A 23976-nucleotide genomic window follows, 5' to 3' on the forward strand; every position below is an offset into this window, starting at 1 on the left:
CTGGAACATCCATCCTGCTCAATGCTACTTTCTGGTCACTGTGACTTCTTTCAAGATTCAGTCAAAATCCTTTGTTTACAGGAAATCTTTCATAATCCATCTTAATGCTAGTGCCCTCCCTCTATTGATTATTCTCAATTTATCCTGTATACATGGGAGACTGGAGATAATCAACAAAGGGAGATAATAAAAAAGGCATAACTGAATATAAAGTATAACATTTAAATATAGAAGTTAAGCATAAAAAAGAAAACATGATTGAAAAATCACAAGAAACTAAACAAAGCTAAACTGCTGACATTCATATATAAGGAATAATCTCTCAGAATTTTATCATCACCAGGGGAAGTTTAATTAGACAGACGACCTTGGTGTGTTTCTATTATGTATGGATCATTTCAACAAAAAAAGGAAAAGTAGGTAGAAAGTAATCATTGGGAAAGGGGAAAAGAGAATAACAAGGGGAAAGATTTGGCTGACATTCTTGGGGTGTACAAGGAAGAGGTTATTCAATGGAGATGATAGCGTGGGGGGAAAATGGGCAATACTTAAGCCTTACTTTCATCATCTGACCAGATGGGATCAAAAATTCATCTTACTCTACAGGGAAGAAAGAAGGAAAGAAATTGGAGAATAAGAAGCAGGGGACATTCAGAGAGGAAGTGCTCCTAAGTAAAACAGACTCTTAAAGAGGAGTCAAGATAAAAATGAGAAGTATCAAGAATAGAATGGAAAGAAATACATAGTTAGTAATCAGAACTGTGAAATGTGAATGGGATTGAACTTGCCCACAAAATGGAAAGAAAGATACCAGAATGGATTAAAAACCAGAACCCAATAATATATTGTTTACAAGATAATACCTGAAACAGAAAGATAGATGTAGATTTAAAATAAGGGTCTGGAGGAGAATCAATTATGCATCAACTGACATAAAAAGGGCGGGGAGTGTATGTGGCAATATTAAACAAAGCAAAAGCAAAAGTATACTTAAGTAAAAAATATAAATTTGGAAACTATAATTTTCTAAAAGTACCATAGACAATGAATTATAATAAATTCTGAAAATGTATTCACTAAATGGCATAACATCTAAATTCTTAAATCAAAAGTTAAAGGAGTTGTAGGAAGAAATAAGTAGTAAAACTATAACAGCAGAGGGACCTCAATTGATCCCTCTTAAACCTAGATAAATCTAACCACAAAATAAACTAGAAAGAAGTTAAGGATCTGAATGGAATTTTTGAAAAGTTAGATATAATAGACCACTGGAAAATAGTGAATGGGAATAAAAAGGAATATGCCTACTTGTCTTTTGTGCATGGTACCTTCACAAAAATTGATCTATATTATACTGTAACATAAAACCTCACAAATAAGTACAAAAAAGTAGGACTATTAAATATATCTTTTTCTAACATAATGTAATAAAGTTTATTTTATAGCATAATGTAATAAAAAGTTTATTCAATAAAGAATCTAAATTTACAATACTGATAAAAATTTAATTTGAAATTAAATAACAATGTTAATTATATAAACATAATGAGGAAACAAAACTATTGGGATTTTTTGCAGATGATATGATAGTTTATTTAGAATATCTTAGAGAGTCAACTAAAAAATTAAATGAAACAATTGAACAATTTCAGCAAAATTATAGGAAACAAAACAAACACACCACTATTTCTTATTTCTTTATATTAAACAACATAGCAGGAAGATACAGAAAGAAAAATTCCATTGAACATGACTATAGATAGTATAAAAAACTTTGAAACATGACTATGGATAGTATAAAATACTTTGGAATCTATCTACGAAGACTCACATATATAGGAACTATATGAACCCAATTACGAAACATTCTTTCAGAGATCTAAATAAATGGAGAAATATTAACTGATGATGGAGAAGCCAAGCCAATATAACAAAAATAACAATATTACTTAATTTAATGCACTCATTTAAATTAGGCAACACTAATGCATAGCATATAGTACTATAGCAATCCAATTATTCTCCCCAAATAAACTTTATTGAGCTAGAAAAAAATAACAAAATTCATCTGGAGGAACAAAAGGTTGAGAATACCAAGGGAACCACTGAGGAAAATGAAAAGAAAGGGACTGTAGCAAAACCAATCCCAAATTATAGTATAAAGTTGTAATTACCAAAACAATTTGGTACTGGGTAAAAAAAGAAAAAGTTGATATAGGTACATAAAGTATAGAAATAAATGAGTACAGTAACTGAATGATAAACTTAAAAAATCTGAGTTATTAGGGTAAAAATTCACTAACTGCCTAAAACATCTAGAAAAACTAGAAAATACTCCTGAAGAAGCTAGGCATAGAAAAATACCTCGAACTATTTACCAAGATAAACTACAAATGATACATGTTCTAAACGTAAAGGACACTTAGTACCATAAATTAGTAAAGCATGAAAGAAATTATTTGTTAGATACATAAAGAGTTCATGACCAAAGAAAAGACAAAGAGTTCATAGGAATAATTTTGATTACACAAAATTAAAAAGATTTTGCAAAACAAAAGCAATTCAGCTAAAATGAGAAGAAAACTAAGAATTAAGGGGACATTTTTGCAGCAAGCTTCTTTGATGTCTCATTTCTAAGTTAGATAGGGTACTAAGTCAAATTTTCAAAAATAAGAGCTATTCCCCAAATAATAAGAGAAGTGAAAAGGTAATTTCAGAGGAAGAACTCTAAGGTATCAATAGTCACAAGAAAAAAATACTCTAAATCACTAATAATGATAAAAATGCAAATTAAAACAACTGAGATACTATCTCATTCGCACCAGATTGGCTAAGATGACCAAAAAAAAAAAAAAAAATGAAAAGGACAAATGGAGGAGGCAATATGGGAAAACTAGTATACTAATGCACTTGGAGCTGTAAACTAGGCCAACAATTTTGGAAAGGCAATGGAACTATGACTAAAAAGCTACTAACCCATTAATTCTTTGACCTATATAGGTACCACTGCTATACTCTAAAGAAATCAAAGAAAGAAGGAAAAATGAAGATTTAAAAACAGCTCCAATTGTAAAAAATTGGAGTATGAGAAGATCATTAATTGGTCAATAGCTGAACAAATTATGGTATGTGAATGTGATATAATACAATTTGGATCTATAAGAAATGATGAAGATGGTTTCAGAAAAATCTGGAAAGACTTGTTTGAACTGATTCAAAATGAAGTAAGCAAAACCAGAGAAACAGTAATTTATACAGTAAAAGAAATATCTTAACAATAATTAACTTTGAAAGACATAATAATTATTACAATGAATAACTACAATTATCATGATGAATCATGATGAAATATTTATCCATACTTGGATATAAAATTGATGGATTCCAAGTACAAATTAAAGCATATTTTTTCATCTTTCTTTTTGGAGGGGAACATGACTAATGCTGAAAATGCGTTTTGTATAAATCAAATATTTGCAATGGGCTCTGTTTTCCACCTTTCTCAACGTGGGAGGGGGGAGCAGAATTTAGAATTGAAAATGAAAAATTGAATTCTAAAAATAAAACAATTAACAAAAAAGCTTCACCGAATTTCTATTTAGAATAAATAAAGCTTCTGTTTGGTTTATAAAATATTTCACAATTCACAATCTACTTTTCCACGTTTGTTTCCCACATTCCAAACAAATTAGTCTACTTACTCTCTTGTACATTCCATTTCATATCAAATTTCTGGGCAAATATTTACAAAAATTGTCCTCTATACCTAGAATGTGGCTTCCTTTTTATCTCTAACTCTTAGAATCCATAGACTTTATACATCTTTAGAAAGGATATTTATAAATTAAGGGGTGTCGAGAGGAGGACAGAATAGGGAAAAACTTCTAGTCTATATTATATAAGGATTGGGAACTAGAGATATTACAATATTAGCCAACATCTATATAGTATCTTAAAATTTATAAAGATCTTCATACATGTATTCATATTTAAAACCTAAGAAATTAAGATCTCAAACTATAGTTAGGCACAATTGCCTACATGCTACATAGTAGCATGATAAACACAAATGAGAATTTGTTCTGACAATTTAATAAAAAAAAAAGCCATTTCTGCTTAGGAAATTGTAATGGTTATGGTCTTATAGCTGGAGATTCTTAAAAAGTCCATCATATTTTGTTGGAATCTTTACAAACTGCTAACTAATTAGAGTTGATCTGATCTTACAAGTAAATGTTTTGGGCCAGAACCTGAAACAAGGTACTAAGTAGAATTAATTGATACAATGCTTGTGTTTACACCTTTACTCATTGGAGTTCACAAGTATGGGAGATTCACAAAGTAAACTTTGTAACTTTGTGAATTCACACCTCCCTTGAAGCTCTTAGGGCCAGAGAGCACTGTGGGAGAAAACCCATAATCCCTCTCTCTCGTATCCCACAATTCCTCCCTCTTGTATAAAAGAAACAGACAGAGGCTCTCAGATAGATTTCAACGGAATTACGCCAGAAGCCCTCTCTCCGAGGCAAGAAAGACTATTTTCCCCTTGGCTGGCTGGTGGCGGAAGAGAGTTCAGCTGGATTGGAGAGGAGCACTCTGGGAGATTGAGAGCCAGAAGCCCTCTCTCGGAGGCAAGGCAGATTCAACTTAGAGCTGGATCGGAGGCTGAAGAAGAAGCAGAGGCAGAAGCAAAGGACAAAACTGCAAGAGCTCTTAGAACCAAGCAGAGAGATAGGCCTCTAAACTAACCGGGCTATATTGGAGACAATAAAAGATCTGAACTTTTATCACCTGGCTGCATTTGGGGTAATTGTTGATCCAACCTGATACTAAAGCTGCCTCCAAGAAAACCTCCCCCAGAGAGAACTATTCTACTTATTTTAAAAGAAGATCACCCCAATATTTTGTCTTATTTATACTATAAATAGGCTTGTGAGTATTGTTTCTTTTGCATAAGCAATGCGATCCTGATCTTTTATATTTTATATACAGATGCTAATTTAGAAATAGCTGGTTAGATTATTTTTAAGAATGCATAGAAAGCTACCAGATCTTGCTGTTACTCAGACTTCTTTTAATGATTACATGATATCATATTTTGACCTTGAAAACAACTCTCTTTGGAGCTGGCATGTGAAATAGAATTTGTTACTAATATAGCTGATGCTAAACAATGTAGAGACTTCTGTTCCCAACATAGCACTTTTTCTCTGTCAGGCAGCTTGACATGGATGGGGAGATATAATAGTTGCCTTTAAGTACTCTGAAGACAATCACATGAAAGAGGGATTAGATGTGTTCCAGAGGACAAAACTAAGAACAAAGGGTGGAAGTTGCAAAGAGGCAAATTTAGATTTGAATTAAAGAGAAAGTTTCTAAATAAGTTATTAAAAATGGAATGGATTCCCTTTGAAGCCAGATGACTACTTGTTGAAGATGTTGCAATGGGGAACTCTATTTTTGGGTGTGGGTTAATCTAGATGACAACTTCAATCCTGAAGTGTTGTGAGCTACACTACAATGCATAAGTAAGGAAGAAATCTATTCCAGGCATATAGCATGGTACAAACAGCATGGAGATGGATGAAATACTGAATTCTAGTAAAGTCAAGAATGTCAATTGCCTAAAATATAGAATCTATGAAGCAAAACTGTGAGAGAAATTTGGAAAAGTAGGATGGAACCAAATTATGAAGAACTTTAACTGCAAAACTAAAAAATCTGTACTTTATTCTTGAGGTAACAGGGAGATTAATAAAGATTCTATAAAGGGTAGTGACAAAATTGTAATATCAATTTGTTAGCTAACTGGATGATGGATAAAGCATAGGACAGAGGCAGAGATTGAAAATAGAGGCCATGTCAGAAGGTATTAAATATAAATTCAGGAGAGAAATAATAAGGTCCTGAAGTAGGAAGGCAACTGAGTGATGAGAGAAGGAGCAATATGAAAAATAGTGAGAAGATAGAATTATTAAAAGTGTCTTACTAGATATGAGGGGAAGTTCATGGTGAGAAAACTGATTAAGACTGATTCTGCAACCCTAGGAGTCAAGATGAATGATGGTGCTTCAAAAGAAAAGAGAAAAATTTTATTTTTTATTTTATAATAACTTTTTATTGACAGAACCCATGCCAGGGTAATTTTTTTTACAACATTATCCCTTGCACTCGCTTCTGTTCCGATTTTTCCCCTTCCTCCCTCCATCCCCTCCCCTAGATGGCAAGCAGTCCTATATATGTTAAATATATTGCAGTATATCCTAGATACAATATATGTTTGCAGAACTGAACAGTTCTCTTGTTGCACAGGGAGAATTGGATTCAGAAGGTAAAAATAACCCGGGAAGAAAAACAAAAATGCAAATAGTTTACATTCATTTCCCAGTGTTCTTTCTTTGGGTGTAGCTGCTTCTGTCCATCATTTATCAATTGAGATTGAGTTAGGTCTTTTTGTCAAAGAAATCCACTTCCATCCTCATACAGTATCGTTGTTGAAATGTGTAATGATCTCCTGGTCCTGCTCATTTCACTCAGCATCAGTTCATGTGAGTCTCTCCAAGCCTCTCTGTATTCATCCTGCTGGTCATTTCTTACAGAACAATAATATTCCATAACATTCATGTACCACAATTTACTCAACCATTCTCCAATTGATGGGCATCCATTCAATTTCCAGTTTCTAGTCACTACAAACAGGGCTGCTACAAACATTTTGGCACATACAGGTTCCTTTCCCTTCTTTAGTATTTCTTTGGGATATAAACCCAGAAGTAACACTGCTGGATCAAAGGGTATGCACAGTTTGATAACTTTTTGGGCATAGTTCCAAATTGCTCTCCAGAAAAGAGAAAAATTAAGCGATGATTTATTTTAGATATTTTGAATTTGAAATGCCAATGGAATCACCAATAACTATCTTGGTAAAGTGAATTAAGAGCTGGCTTCAAGAAGATTTGGGTTCAAGTACCACTTTTTATATACACTGGCTGTGATCATGAGCAAGTCATTTGACTTTAGAATGACTTCTGGATTCAAGCCTCTTCAGCTGAAGAACATTTGCTGATCAGTACCAGTAGGAGTTTTCTTTAGAGCATGCCTAATATCAGTAAAATCATAGGGATGGACCAAGGAAAGGAAAAAAAAAAAAAGAAATATAGAAATAGGGTTGTCCCATAGGTAATTAGGATGTGACCAGACCTTAGGAGAGATGAAAATGCTGTAATAAGCAAATTTAGGAGTTATCCAGAAAGAGAGAATTGAACTCAGAACTATAAGATCACTAAGAAAGAAGTAGTAGAAGGAGCAAAAAAGAATCCTGATAAATCTATGTGGATGATGATCCTACAAAGGAGGCTGAGAAGTATTTATATCGTTAGGAGAAGAAAAAGAAGCAAATAATGTATTTTAAAAAATACCCCAGGGAACACATATTATCCAGCAGCAGAGAAAGTCATTGTCAAAAGATACAGAGATACAGGATAGAGACTGAAAACCTATCAGATTTCCAAATAAGAAATCATTCTCTTCTTAACTTACATGGATTAATTTTGTTTTTGTAGGAAAAATCCATTTTTTTAAAAGCAGGACTAGGAGATCATTATATACTTCAACCCAATACTATATGATGATCAATTCTGATGGACATGGCTCTTTTCAACAATGAGATGAACCAAATCAGTTCCATTTTTTCAAAAACGAAGAGAACCAGCTACACCCAGTGAAAAAACTATGGGAAATGAGTGTGAACATTTTTTATTTCCTTCTCAAGTTATTTTAACCTTATTTTTAAGTCTGATTTTTCTTGTGCAGCAAAATAACTGTATGGATTATGTATACATATAATGTATTTAACATATACTTTAACATATTTTTACATGTATTGATCTACCTGCCATCTAGAGGAGGGGGTGAAGTCATCTTCCTGTATTCAAATCTGATCTGGGGGGAAGGATAGGAAAAGTTGGAACAGAAGGTTTTACAAAGGTCAGTGCTGAAAAAATACCCATGCATATACCTTGTAAATAAAAAGCTATAATAAAAACAAAATTAATTTAAAAAAAAGAAATAATCCATTTAAAAAAAAACTTTCTTGGTTTCTTATTTGATTAAGAATTTACTAAAGTCACATGTCTATTTAGAATGCCTTTTAGAAACTGATGTAAAGTGTTGGTCTAAGCCTAATTTTGCCGGCTGGATTTTCAGTTTACCCAGCAGTTTTCAAATCAAATAGAGAGTTCTTTTCCCCCTCAAAAATATTTTATTTTTAAAAATTACATGTAAAAATAGTTTTCAGTTATCATTTTTGTAAGATTTTGAATATCAAATTATATTTTCCTCCTCCTCAAGACAGCAAGCAATATAAGTTATACAATACAGTACTTTTAAATATATTTCCATATTTGTCATGTTGTATAATTATAGATATTAAAAAATTAGAAGGCAGATCATATACCTTTCATAGTAGTGGGTAGAAGATATGTTTTTGATCAAACAAGGAACCAAGAAAATAAAAAATAAATAAAATAACTCATTTATGCAAAAACAAGATTAATGCATTTAAGTTAAGAAAAGAATCAATGATTTCTTTAGTTGGGAAAAAAAATCAGAACAAAAAGAAAATATCATGAGAAAGAAAAAGCAAACCAAAAGAACAACAACAAAAAATGGTGAAAATAACTTGCTTTGATCCTCATTCAGTTTCCATAGTTCTTTCTCTGACTTTGAATGGCATTTTCTATCCCAAGATATCTTGGATCAGACAATTCTCAGTATGACTGAGAAGGGCAAAGTCTATCATAGTTGATCATCACATAACCTGTTACTGTGTACAATGTTCTCCTATCTTGCCTATGGTCACTTGGATAGTAATGAACAGAACTGGGATTTGAATGCAGCAACATTCAGTTGCTTTCTCCATTTACCATGTATGTATACAAAGAAAAAATGTTATTTGTTCAAGGTTACAGATATACCGTGTGGACAATTAGGTGGTGCAGTGAATAGAATGCCATACCTTAAGTTAGGAAGAGTCACCTTCCTATATTCAAATCTGATCCAGTCACTTAACCTTGTGTCACTGCCTAAATTTCCTCTGTAAAAAAATCTGAAGAAGGAAATGGCAAACCACAGCATTTGCCAAGAAAAAACAAAAATGGAGTCATGAAGTCAGATGACCAAAATGAACAATAGAGCCAGAATTGAAACTTAGGTACTTTCCAGTATTTAGGTACAAATCCAGTGATCTTTTTCAACACAGTATCAAGAAATATTTGATTAGAAAGTGAGGTGAGGCAATCATATAGCAAGGGAGAATAACAAATGGAAAGCCTGTTTATTATTATTTGTACCCACATAATGACAAGAAAAAAAGAAAAATCCCAACTTTTGGATGGTCTCACTGAAAAGGAGTTACAGTAGGATATGGACAAGTTCTACAAAGAATAAAAAAGGATTGATAGATTTTAATCCAGACTGCTGGAAGAGATACCTATATTCGTATTCAATTGTATTGTATAATATTGAAATGTTATATAAAACTAATGGAACTTCAGGAAAATTTACAAGTACTTGTGCTATATGTGGACATTCCCAGGTCATTAAACATGAAAGCAACATCAGGGAGGGCGTGTCTTTTGAGCTTAGCACAAAGTCCTTTTCTTTCCCTACATTATGGATGGGGGTAGCCTCTTTGATTGGTTGGATGAGTCTTTAAAATTAGTGAGATTAAATTGTGCTCTCTCTTCTGCACTCTTCAACAATTTTCATTTACTGAATCTGGAGAGTGAAGATCTCAAGTTTACCTACAATGAGGATGTCATAAATTTAAATGAGATGGCAAAGACTTTCTTTCCCTTGCTCCCTCACTTTTTTACTGGTTCCAAGAAATAGACCTGGTTTATTTGTTTCTCTTTTATGCTATTTGACCTCAAGTTTCAGGTGCCAGAAGTGATCCTCATGGAACCAGGAGTTTCAAACAATGGTGACTTTGGACCCAGGATTGCAGGACTGGTAGTGCAGAAAAGCCAATCTGACCTTGAAGCTCTGAGAAGACAGGATTCTTGGGACTTGAACCCAAGTGAAGTTTTTGACTTGGAATTGGAACCGTGCTGTATGGGAACTGAACTCAGATATGAACCTAATCTCATTCCCCTACTCAGGGACCAAGGAAGAAGGTAATATCTCCCATCCAAAAGGGATGGCTTTGAGGAAAAGGAACATATGAGAGGCATATTGGAAAATGTAGTTAATATAAGAAAATCAATACAAATGTATTTTTTGTTGTTATTGAGGAAATTGGGGTTAAGTGACTTGCCCAGGGTCACACCACTAGGAAGTGTTAAGTGTCTGAGGCCAGATTTGAACTCAGGTCCTTCTGACTTCAGGGCTGGTACTCTATCCACTGCATCACCTAGCTGCCCCTACAAATGTACTTTTTTTTTTTTTTTTTTTTATTTATTTATTTTTATTTAATAATTACATTATATTTACACTCATTTCTGTTCCGATTTTTTTTTCTTTCCCCTCCCTCCCTCCACCCCCTCCCCTAGATGGCAAGCAGTCCTTTATATGTTGGATATGTTGCAGTATATCCTAGATACAATATATGTTTGCAGAACCGAACAGTTCTCTTGTTGCGTAGGGAGAATTGGATTCAGAAGGTATAAATAATCCGGGAAGAGAGACAAAAATGCAGATAGTTCACATTCGTTTCCCAGTGTTCTTTCTTTGGGTGTAGCTGCTTTTGTCCGTCATTTATCAATTGAAACTCAGGTCTCTTTGTCAAAGAAATCCACTTCCATCAAAATATGTCCTCATACAATATCGTTGTCGAAGTGTATAATGATCTCCTGGTTCTGCTCATTTCACTTAGCATCAGTTCATGTAGGTCTCTCCAAGCCTCTCTGTATTCATCCTGCTGGTCATTTCTTACAGAACAATAATATTCCATAACATTCATATACCACAATTTACCCAGCCATTCTCCAATTGATGGGCATCCATTCATTTTCCAGTTTCTAGCCACTACAAACAGGGCTGCTACAAACATTTTGGCACATACAGGTCCCTTTCCCTTCTTTAGTATTTCTTTGGGATATAAGCCCAATAGAAACACTGCTGGATCAAAGGATATGCACATTTTGATAATTTTTTGGGCATAATTCCAGATTGCTCTCCAGAATGGTTGGATTCGTTCACAACTCCACCAACAATGCATTAGTGTCCCAGTTTTCCCGCATCCCCTCCAACATTCATCATTATTTTTTCCTGTCATCTTAGCCAATCTGACAGGTGTGTAGTGGTATCTCAGAGTTGTCTTAATTTGCATTTCTCTGATCAATAATGATTTGGAACACTCTTTCATATGAGTGGTAATAGTTTCAATCTCATCCTCTGAAAATTGTCTGTTCATATCCTTTGACCATTTATCAATTGGAGAATGGCTTGATTTCTTATAAATTTGAGTCAGTTCTCTATATATTTTGGAAATGAGGCCTTTATCAGAACCTTTAACTGTGAAAATGTTTTCCCAGTTTGTTGTTTCCCTTCTAATCTTGTTTGCATTAGTTTTATTTGTACAAAGGCTTTTTAATTTGATGTAATCGAAATTTTCTATTCTGTGGTCAGTAATGGTCTCTAGTTCATCTTTGGTCACAAATTTCTTTCTCCTCCACAAGTCTGAGAGATAAACTATTCTATGTTCCTCTAATTTATTTATAGTCTCGTTCTTTATGCCTAGGTCATAGACCCATTTTGATCTTATCTTGGTATATGGTGTTAAGTGTGGGTCCATGCCTAATTTCTGCCATACTAATTTCCAATTATCCCAGCAGTTTTTATCAAATATTGAATTCTTTTCCCAGAAGTTAGGGGCTTTGGGTTTGTCAAACACTAGATTGCTATAGTTGACTATTCTGTCTTGTGAGCCTAGCCTTTTCCACTGATCCACTAATCTATTTCTTAGCCAATACCAAATGGTTTTGGTGACTGCTGCTTTATAATATAATTTTAGATCAGGTACAGCTAGGCCACCTTCATTTGATTTTTTTTTTCATTAATTCCCTTGAGATTCTCGACTTTTTATTGTTCCATATGAATTTTGTTGTTATTTTTTCTAGATCAATAAAATATTTTCTTGGAAGTCTGATTGGTATAGCACTAAATAAATAGATTAGTTTAGGGAGTATTGTCATCTTTATTATGTTCGCTCGGCCGATCCAAGAGCACTTAATATTTTTCCAATTATTTAAGTCTGACTTTATTTGTGTGGAGACTTTTTTATAATTTTGCTCATATAATTCCTGACTTTCCTTTGGTAGATAGATTCCCAAATATTTTATGGTATCAACAGTTATTCTGAATGGAATTTCTCTTTGTATCTCTTGCTGTTGGGTTTTGTTGGTGATGTATAAAAATGCTGAGGATTTATGGGGATTTATTTTGTAGCCAGCTACTTTGCTAAAATTATGAATTATTTCCAATAGCTTTTTGGTGGAATCTCTGGGGTTCTCTAGGTATACCATCATATCATCTGCAAAGAGTGATAGTTTGGTTTCCTCATTGCCTACTCTAATTCCTTTTATATCTTTCTCGACTCTTATTGCCGAGGCTAGTGTTTCTAATACGATATTAAATAATAATGGTGATAGTGGGCAACCTTGCTTCACTCCAGATCTTACTGGGAAAGGTTCCAGTTTTTCCCCATTGCATATGATGCTTACTGATGGTTTTAAATATATGCTCCTGACTATTTTAAGGAAAAGTCCATTTATTCCTATGCTCTCAAGTGTTTTTATTAGGAATGGATGTTGGATTTTATCAAATGCTTTTTCTGCATCTATTGAGATGATCAAATGTACTTTTAAAGATGTAAATAATAAAATGAAACCTTAGTAGAACTAGAAAAAAAATTAGAACCATTAAGCTGATGTTCAGAGTAATTTATGGTGCCTTATAGGAAGTTCATGGCAAGTTTTTGACATGGTTAGTTGTGAATATTTTCCCTGAACTTTCAGTTTTCTTTATCAGGTCTCAAAGTAGCACAAAAAAAAAAATACCCTTGCATACATATTTTATCAGACCATGAGAGCAATTTTGAAGTGACTGAATTTGTCATTAAGAAAATACCACTTATTTTACTATTGTTCTCTTTCATTATTTTCCTTAGGCTGTGAATGTCATAATGCTGCTTCTTTCTGGTTGATCAAAGCTTGCTACTTTTGCATTTACTTGCCATTCCTCCAAGTGCTCCATGATACAAAATTACCCTTATAATAATCTTTCTGTCATATCAATTCTTCCTCCCTTTCTTCGTTAATCCTTTTGAGAATTAATCCTAAAATGAATACAGAGAGGCTTGGAGAGACTTGCATGAACTGATGCTAAGTGAAATGAGCAGAACCAAAAGATCATTATACACTTCAAAAACAATACTAAATGATAATTCTGATGGACGTGATTCTCTTCAACAATGAAAAGCTCTAAATCAGTTCCAATTGATCTGTAATGAACAGAACCAGCCACACCCAGAGAAAGAACACTGGGAAATGAGTATAAACCACAACATAGCATTTCCACTCTTTCTGTTATTGTTTGCTTGCAGTTTTGCCTTTTTCTTCTCAGGTGATTTTTTACCTTTTTTCTAAATCCGATCTTTCTTGTACAGCAAGATAACTGTATAAATATATATACATATATTGTATTTAACATATATTTTGACATATCTAACATGGATACCTGACATCTAGGGGAGGGAGTGGAGGGAAGGAGGAGAAAAGTTGAAACAGAAGTTTTTGCAAGGGTCAATGTTGAAAATTACCCAGGCATATGTTTTATATATAAAAAACTGTAATAAAAATTAAATTAAATTAACCAATTAAAAAAAAGAAAATTAATCCTAAAATCATGAACACATTTTTAAGTGTCTCAAATGTGCTTAGTTGAATTCAAACTTTTTTTTAAATAACTTTTTATTGATAGAACGCATGCCAAGGTAATTTTTTACAGCATTATCCCTTGCATTCACTTCTGTTCTGATTTTTCCCCTCCTTCCCTCTACCCCTTCCCCCAGATGGCAAGCAGTCCTTTACATGTTGAATGGGTTACAGTATATCCTAGATACAATATATGTGTGCAGAACCGAACAGTTTTCTTATTGCACAGGGAGAATTGAATTCAGAAGGTATAAATAACCCGGGAAGAAAAACAAAAATGCAAGCAGTTTATATTCATTTCCCAGTGTTCTTTCTCTGGGTGTAGCTGCTTCTATCCATCTTTGATCAATTAAAGCTCTCTTTATCGAAGAGATCCACTTCCATCAGAATACATCCTCAAACAGTATCGTTGTTGAGGTATATAATGATCTCCTGGTTCTGCTCATTTCCCTTAGCATCAGTTCATGTAAGTCTCGCCAGTCCTCTCTGTATTCATCCTGCTGGTCATTCCTTACAGAACAATAATATTCCATAACGTTCATATACCACAATTTACTCAACCATTCTCCAATTGATGGACATCCTTTCATTTTCCAGCTTCTAGCCACTACAAACAGGGCTGCCACAAACATTTTGGCACATACAGGTCCCTTTCCTTTCTTTAGTATCTCTTTGGGGTATAAGCCCAGTAGAAACACTGCTGGATCAAAGGGTATGCACAGTTTGATAACTTTTTGAGCATAGTTCCAAATTGCTCTCCAGAATGGCTGGGTGTATTCACAATTCCACCAACAATGTATCAGTGTCCCTGTTTTCCCACATCCCCTCCAACATTCCCCATTATCTTTCCCTGTCATTCTGAATTCAAACATTTTAAATAAAAAGCAGTCCTGCTTATAAAAGCAGTTTGTTTTCTAATATCCCTTAAACAGAAACATCTAGTTCCTGTAATACTTTTTAAATATGTTGCTACATCTGTGATTTCATCAACAGTAATTACTCCTTCCAGGGTAGAGATCTCAGTCCTCTCACTTTCTCAATTGGATAATTAAAACAATTACCTTGTCTCCCTATGTCTCTTTCCTAGGGAACTGACTCAAAGTGTCAGGAACTCTCCTTTAGGTCTCAAAATGGTATGGATACCAGTGCAGCATCTGAAGTGTCCACTGGTTTTTCCTTCATTTGCTGCGTGACTATCTCAACTTTTCTGCTTATGAATCTCACTTCTTTTATGTAATTCTTTGGTCATATATTACGGCCTTGCCATGACCAAGTTTGGGGTTGTTGAGCAAAATTTTCTTTGTCAGAGGTCTCAAATGATTCTGACATATACAATGGGGCAACTTTTGGAAATGACTTATTAAAGGCTGTGTTTTGTTTTGCTGATGTGAGTGCTTTTTAACAAATAGTAAACAAACAATAAATGTAGTGAAAGCTTGAATTTCTTATCTTTTAATTACCTGTGTTACTGTAAAGTTGTCATCTGATGTAGAATATTATTTGCAAAAGCTTTCCTGTTTTCTTTTCATATCTTCATTCAAGATTGCCCTTGAAGAAAGGGCATATTATTTTACAATCATAAAAGTTTAGAAGAGATGAGAAAATGGAAATGTGAGTTGGTAAAAACTGATATTTTTATTTTATCCCATTTTTCTGTATTTATAAGATCTTTACTTAAGCTACTGATGTGCTTTCTACTTTTAGATTAATATAAAAACAGTTATAAAGTAGTGATAACAGCTTAATGGTCAAAGTTGGAGTACAACTAATCAAGACTTGTGAGAATCTATTTTCTATTTTGGGGAGTCAAGATGATGGAGTCAAGGCAGGGACTTCCTAAGCTCTCCCCCAAATCCTCGCAAATATCTTTAAATAATGATTCTAAACACATTTTAGAGCACCAGTACCCACAAAAAAAAAAAAAAAGAGTGGAACAATTTTCCTGCCAAATACAGCTCAGAGGTCATCAAGAAAGGTCTGTTGCACCAAGATGAAAGAGCAGCACAATCCCAGTACAGGCTGTGCTAGCATAGCCCACCCTCCTAGACTAGGAGTGGGCCTCAGTGCCTCTAAATCAGTGGTGACAGTGTGGTTTCCAGACCTCAGCCCAAAGATAACTTGGAAAGATCCCAAGAAAGTTTTATCTCACTAGGTTAAGAGGGATTTGGGAAATCAGTAAACCAGGATTGGGAGCCACTGAATCATCAGCAGCAGTAGTGGCTGAAGTGGCAGCTTCTAAAGGCCTACGGTAACCTCAAAATAAAGGGGTCAAATCACTAGTCAGAAGGGAGGGAGGTCTCTTTACTAGTAGTGAGACAGAACTTAGCCAGAATGAAGCAGGGACTCTCCTCATAGTTCCAGGGTAGGGGAAAATGCTTGTAGTCACTCACAGATCAGAGCACAGACCAGGAGAGTAATAAGCACACTTCTCCTTAGATCATACTATCTTGGAAGAACTGAAAACTTACAGGTTCCTAAAGGATCTCTGAGAACAGCTATATAAAACCCCTGAAACTTGAGATACTGCACTCTCTACCTTGGAAATGGAGCCCTACTTTAACAAAGAGTTAAAAACAGAATAATAGGCTGGGAAAAGGAGCAAACAGCACAAAAAGTTTATGATCACAGAAAATTACTATGATGACAAGGAAGATTGGAACATACACTCAGAAGATAAGAAAATCAAAATCTCTTACATCCAAAGCCTTCTAGAAAAATAAAGGATTTTGCAAATCAAGTAAGAGAGGTAGAAGGAAAAATTGGGAAGAGAAATGAGAGGCAACAGGAAATATAAACGCTTATTAGGAGAAGAATGCCTTAAAAACAAAAATTGGCCAAATGAAAAAGCTCCCTTAAAAAAAAATAATTCCTTAAACATTAGATCTGAGGGGCAGCTAGATGGCACAATTTTTAGAGACCAGCCTTGGACTCAGGAGAACTTAACTGCAAATCTGGCCATGGATACTTAGCACTTCCTAGCTGTGTGACTCTGAGCAAATCACTTAACTCCATTTATTTCACACCCAAGAAAATTAGATTTGACTGAATAAAAACTAATGACTTTATGAAAAAAATCAAGAAACAACAAAACAAAACCAAAAAAAATGAAAAAAAAAAAAAGAAAGCAATGTGAAATCTCTCTCTCTCTTTTTTAAAATAACTTTTTATTGATAGAACCCATGCCAGGGTAATTTTTTTACAGCATTATCCCTTGCATTCACTTCTGTTCCGATTTTCCCCCTCCCTCCCTCCACCCCCTCCCCCAGATGGCAAGCAGTCCTTTACATGTTGAATAGGTTACAGTATATCCTAGATACAATATATGTGTACAGAACCGAACAGTTGAAATATCTCATTAGAAAAATACTTTACCTGGAAAATAGATCCAGGGGAGATATTTAAAAAATTATTGGTTTACCAAAGCCATGATCAAACAAAGAGCCTAGAAATCATCTTATAAGAACTTATCAAGGAAAACTATCCTAATATTCTGGAACCAGAAGGTAAAATAGAAATTGAAAGAATCCACTCATTACCTCCTGAAAAAGATCCCAAGATGAAAATTGCCAAGAATATTATAGCCAAATTCAGAAACTCCTAGATCAAGGAGAAAATATTGCAAGTATCTAGAAAGAAACAATGCAAGTATAGTGGAATCATAATCAGTATGACACATGATTTAGCAGCTTCAGTATTAAAGGACCAGAAGGGCTAGAATATGATATTCTGGAGACCAAAGGAGTTAGAATTATAACTAAGAATCACCTACCTAGAAAAAATTAAGTATAATCTTTCAGGGGAAAAGGTATTTTAAACATTCATAATGAAAAGACCAAAACTGAACAGAAAATCTGATCTTCAAATACAGATTTCAGAAGAAGCATAAGACAGTAATCGGGAAAGGGAAATCATAAGAGACTCAGTCTCACTCTGTTTACATTCCTACACCAGGGGATGATACTTTTAACTCATAAAAACTTTTTTGTTGTTAAGGCAGTTAGGAGTATATATAAAAGGTCACAGGTATTGAGTTAAATATGAAGGGATAATATTTTTTAAAAATAAAATTAAGCAGTGAAGAAAGGAATGTATTGGGAGAAAGGAACAAGTGGAATGGCGTAAATTATTTGTCATAAAAGAGGCAAGAAAAAACTTTTACAATGGAGGTTAAAAGAGGTAGGAAAGAAGGAGAATTGACTCAAAAAAGAAATAAGATACACACTCAATAGGGGAATAGAAATCTATCTTACCCTATGGCAAAGTAGGGGAGGGAAGAGGGTAGGAAGAGTGTGGAGGATGATAGAAGGGAGAACATAGTTGGGGAAGGAATGGTCAGAAGCAAAATACTTGAGGAAGAACAAAGTAAAAGGAGAGAGAGTAAAATAAATGGGTTGGGGAGGGGAATAGTTAGCAGTAGTAATTGTGAAAAGAATTTTGAAGCAAATTTCTCTGTTAAAGGCCTTATTTCTCAAATGTATAAGGAACTCAGTCAAATTTATAAAAATAAGAGCCATTCCCTAATTGATTAATGAGAAAAAGATATGAACAGTTTTCAGATGAACTAATCAATCTATTTATAGACATATGGAAAAACACCTCAACTCACTATTGACTGGAGAAATGCAAATTAAAGCATTTCTGAGGTACTACTTCAAATTATTAGACTGGCTAGTGAGCCAAAAAAGGAAAATGACAAATGTTGGAAAGAATATGGGAAAAATGAGATATCTGTGGCAATTTGGAACTATGCACAAAAGACTTTGAAATCATGCTTAACCTTTCACCTAACAATATCACTACTTGGCATGCATCTCAATAGAGGTTTATTAAAAATAAAATGTACATACATAAAAATACCATGTGTATAAAAATGGTTATAGCAGCTCTTTTCTCAGGGAAAAGAATTAGAAATTAAGAGAATACCCCTTAATTGGAAAATGGCTAAATAAATTGTGATATGTGATTATACTGAAATAACAATGATGAGTGGAATGCTCTCAGAAAAACCTGGAAAGTTCTCCATGAGTTCATGCAAAGTGAAATGTACAGTGTAAAAAGTAATAGCAATGTTGTGATGCTAATTACTTGGCTACTCTCAGCAATACAATGATCCAAGACCATGCCATCCATACCCAGACAAAGAACTGATTGTATCTGAATACAAATTGAAGCATATTTTTAAACATTATTTTTCTTGAGGGCTTTTTTGGGGAGGGAAATGGGGGGAATCGGTGTCTTCTTTTACAACATTACTTTTAAGGAAATATTTTATATAACTTCATATATACCTTCTCAATGGAAGTGGTAGGAAAAAAAAGGAGAGAATCTAAGAAGTCAATATTTTAAAAACAATTGTTAAAAAATTGTTTTACATTTAACTGGGAAGATAAAATATTTTATAAGAACATATTTTCTAAAAAGCAAGAGAAAGGGAGAATATACTTCTGTGTATTCCTCAGAGCTAGATTCCACAGATAGTAGCTATAATGAAGAGAAGCTGACACATTCAGAAGTTTACAGGAGATGAAATCCAAGAAAGCAGCCCTTGTCATCAAAATGCCTATGCATAAATTTCCAAAGGTTAGGTAGTAAGCAAGAGGAACTAGAGATTCTACCACAGAAAGACAAATTTGACCTCACTAAGACTTGACAATATAAAACCCATGACAAGAATATGCTTCATACCTTACTGAAAAGAGAAGTAACATTAAGTGCTATATGTGAAGAATGTATTATGTGAGGAATATTTTCTTTATATTTCAGTGAGGATAGGGAACATTTACTTGTCTTTTCTTTTTACCTGTCTCTCTCAAAGCAAGTTGTAACTTCTTGAGTTACTTTAATGATTTTATTTTTTTTTTTAAAGGTAGAATAAGAGGAAATTCTATTCTGAATCTAATCTGATTTTTACTTTCTCACTAATAGAAAGGAACTGGTTACTGAAATGGTAGAAAATTCCCTCAGAATTTGTGATAGAGAAAAAGAGGAAATCCAGACATAGTCTGACATGTGTTTTATAAGGGATGAATGTGAGTACGGCATGGTTCTGAAAAAATGTAACAACAAGTATTTTTAAGCACCAACTTTATGTCGGGCACCATGCTGAATGCTGGTAATAAGATTTATGCTTGCAGTTAGGAAAAATTTCCTAACCCATAGAGCTCTTTCAAAGTACTGCCTCACAGGCAAGATTATGGTCAAGTTAAGAAACATTTTACGCATCTGCCAAGTGCCAGAGACTCCGCTAAGCAAGGCTGAATAGTCTTTGTCCCCAAGGAGATAACAGTCTTTTTTTTTTTTTTTTGGGGGGGGGAGGGTAGGGAGATCAGCAATAGCATAAAAACAACTATGTTCAAACAAGATATATGCTGTATAAATTGGAAATAATCTCAGGCACAAGGTTAAGAAGAACTAAGCAAGACTTCTTTCAGAAGGTGAGACTTTAGTTGAGACTTGAAAGAAGCCATGAAAGCCAAGAGGTACATAGGAAAAGGAAGAGTCCTGGCATGGGGGACTGCTGGTGAAAGACATGGAGTCGGGAGACGGAACACCAGCAAGGCCAGTGCCCCTGGGTCACAACACTCAGGAGTGGGGAGGGAAAGCAGGAAGGTCAGAGGAATGTGGTAAGATGTTAAGAAGACTGGAAAGACTGGAAGGGGCCAGTTATGAAGAACTTTTAAAAATCAAATAGAAGATTTTATATTTAATCCAGGAGATAAAAGAGAGCCACTGAAATTGATTGAACTGGAGGTGACATGGTCAAATCTATACTTAGGAAGATCACTTTGATGGTTGAGTGTAGGATGGATTATATTGAGGAGACACGAGGCAGGGAGACCAACCAGTAGGCCACTGCAATAAACTAGGTATGAGGTGATGAGGGCCTGCAACAACATGGTGGGTGCCATGGTCATAGAAGAGAAGGGGGCTTATATGAAACAAGTTATGAACTTACAAAAAACAGGACTTGGTAAATGATGGGAAATAAGAGAGAGAGTGAGGAGCACAGGATGAAACCGAGATTGCAAGATCTTTTGTAAGAATTATAGGAAAGATTCCTTTTCTAATATAGAACTAGATGGTTGCTGAGAGCCCTTTCAATTCTCAAATTATATGATTTTGTGTTGTTATTGAAAGGAAAATAAAATTCCTATTTAGAGGCAAGTATGGTATAGGAGATAGTGAGCTAGGCTCAGAACTTGGAGACCTCAGTTCAAATCCTGCCTCCAACATATCACAGGTTGTGTGATCCTAGATAAGTAATTTTACCTCTTTGGGCCCCAGACAACTCTAAGTCTAAGTTGAAGGTTGAATGCTAATCTGTATTGGTAGAGGAATATTTCTCATTGGAAGAGATCTAGTTCCCCAACCCAAGTCACCTTTTGCTCTTTCTCAAAGAAAAAATGTTTACAAAATAGTTACTGCAACATTATTTATAATGGCAAAATTGGAAATTACTACTTCCAAGGATGGGCCAATTACTAAATTATCTATGGTTATATAATAGAGTATCATAGTAACAAAGGAAAGGACAAATCCAAAGAAATAGATTTAGACTTTTATGAAGTGTTATACTGAATCACCCTAATAAAATAATACATAATCTACAATGACTATAACTCCATAAAAAGGAAGGCAACATTAAAATTTGAAGAAATACAAAGTAAAAAAAAAAATCAGAAGAGGACGAAGAAGCATATAGGATCTTTGAATTATTCTCATCACAGAGTAAATGTTTACTTAAAAACAAACATATGCAGTTAATGTTTTTATTCATTTCTGTAGTTGATTATTTATGTTGATAATTTCTAAGTTTAGAATTTTTAAACTTGACAAATTAAAGACTGGGAATATTCACTCTGATTAGCCTAATTTCCTTAAGACATTTTCTTAAAAAGTGCCATTATCTGGGGTTTGTGAATCATCTTTATTTATACATTTTCATTATAATACTTTTAATATCATTAATTAAAAAAAAAATAAGACTTTTTATTTCTCTTACCTTCTGACATAGTGAGTTCATTAGGTGGTTGTTGAGCAACCCCTGATGCAATAGAGTCAGGCCAGAATCTCTGAACTGGTCTATTCTGAGCTGTTTTTTTCTTTGTTTTTGGAGTTTCTGAACAGCTGGAATCCAACATTGGCTGGAGAATTCGTCTTCTGGCATTGATAAACCTGATCATCAAATAAAAATCTCAAATAAGAATGATTCCTAAAAAATAAGTTCCCTGCCAAGATCAATACATAAGATTATCATAGTCAAATTTCTTATTTATTACTGTTAACAGCAATAAATATATGAATAATAAAATATGAAAAACAGTTCATGAAAAACATATCCTGAAACCTTACAAACATATGGTTACAAGTTTCCAAAATATTATACTTTTTTATAAGTCCGGATATTTCCCTACTTTCTCACTTACTATATGATTTTTATTCTATGTATGTGTTATTTCTAAGGTTAATAGTTAAAGAAACTAAAGAATCTCAAAAAAAATTTTTTTTAAATGAGAATACCATGAAGGCATCATTACTCTCCTTTTTTTCTCTCCAAATACTTAGACATTTTTAAACTAGAAATAATTGCAGCTTTGGGTGTGATAATCTAAGTCTAAGCCTTCAACTGAAATTTTCACACTGTCTTTTCAGCTTATTGGTAGCTGGTGAGAGAACATGAAACCATGTCATAATAAGAAACAGCTGAAGGAAATTGGGAAATTAAAGGCTGGTAAAGAGAAGAGGGGCAGACATTTGAAAGCTTCAAAAATAAGACAAAGTGTCATGTGCAAGAGTGATTAGAGTTATTTTTGGTCTCCCCAAAGGCCAAACCCAGGAATGATGGGTTAAAAATTGCAGGTATGCACTCTGCAGTTCAATATAAGAATACACTTCCAAAGAATTCTCTACTAAAGTCCTACTCCAGTGCCACACTGTGGAATGAAACTGATCTAGCTTGAAAGAAAATACAAGCATTGACAGATCCTGACAAGTAAGTCCAACAACCTAGAATGGCTAGTTCAAGTCTGAAGATGAACTGTATTTCTGCTATTTAAGGACCTATTTACCTAAATTGGTAGAAAATCATCTCTAGGTTATAAAATTACAATCTGAATTAATAAAGGGAATATGTTTATCAAAATCACACAATTTTATAAAATTTTGAGTTTTTGTAAGAACAAAACCAATACAGTCATAAGAGAAGATTGAGAGAAAATCTATTCTTCTTCGAAAGTATCTCCTATAAAATTCTGAAATCCAAAACATACAGGGAATTGATATAAGTAAAATAAACAGTTATTCCTCTGGGGGATTAAGAAATGACCAAAGGTCATGAATGATTTTCAAAAGAAATACAACCAACCAGTAACCATGTTAAAAAAACTCTCTAAATTGTTAATAAGAGAAATGAAAACATAAACAACTGAATTTCCACTATCTATAAAAATGGCAAAAATAAGAAGAAAGGAAAGTAATCCATGTTGGAGGAATTATATCCTTAGTGGTTATGAAATGATGCGATCATCTTAGAAAACAATTTGTAATTAAAAACTCACTCAATTTTTCACACTCAATACTCCACTACTAGGTCTGTAGATCTCAAAAATGTCAAAACAGAAAGATCTTGTATATATCCAAATATTTGTAGCAGAACTTTTTTATGGTTGCAAAAAAAAAAATCCCAAACTTCATCAACAAGGGAATGGTTGGTTGAGCAATTATGTTAAATGTTGATATAACTGAATACTACTATGTTATGAGAAATGAAAATTTTAGAGAAATATGAGATCTGTAAGAAGTGTCTTGCAACTAAATCTCTTCTTCCATAACCCCATGGACTGATGCTAAGTGAAAAAGACAGAACAAAGAGAACAATGACTTATAATAATATAAATAAAAACAACTCTAAAACAAGTTGGATTAAATAGAATGATTAATTTTGGTCCCATGGAGAAGAAAACATTTCCCTTTTCTCAGCAGAGAGGTGAGAGATTAAGAGTTTAGAATGTCACAAACACTATCAGTTATTTAAATTAAATTT

At 33.9% G+C, this 23976-nt stretch overlaps 1 protein-coding gene across 1 annotated transcript in view; it reads right to left on the reverse strand.

The window, feature by feature from the left end:
• PKNOX1 (PBX/knotted 1 homeobox 1) overlaps nt 1-23976 on the reverse strand; it is a 189188-nt gene that overhangs the window by 11501 nt on the left and 153711 nt on the right. The window contains exon 11 of the mRNA XM_051984807.1: nt 21937-22109. Within this exon, the coding sequence (XP_051840767.1) occupies nt 21937-22109 (173 nt within the window). The remainder of the gene's footprint in view (nt 1-21936; nt 22110-23976) is intronic.

This window comes from Antechinus flavipes, chromosome 3, assembly GCF_016432865.1.
Source record: "Antechinus flavipes isolate AdamAnt ecotype Samford, QLD, Australia chromosome 3, AdamAnt_v2, whole genome shotgun sequence".
Classification (NCBI taxonomy): Eukaryota; Metazoa; Chordata; class Mammalia; order Dasyuromorphia; family Dasyuridae; genus Antechinus; species Antechinus flavipes.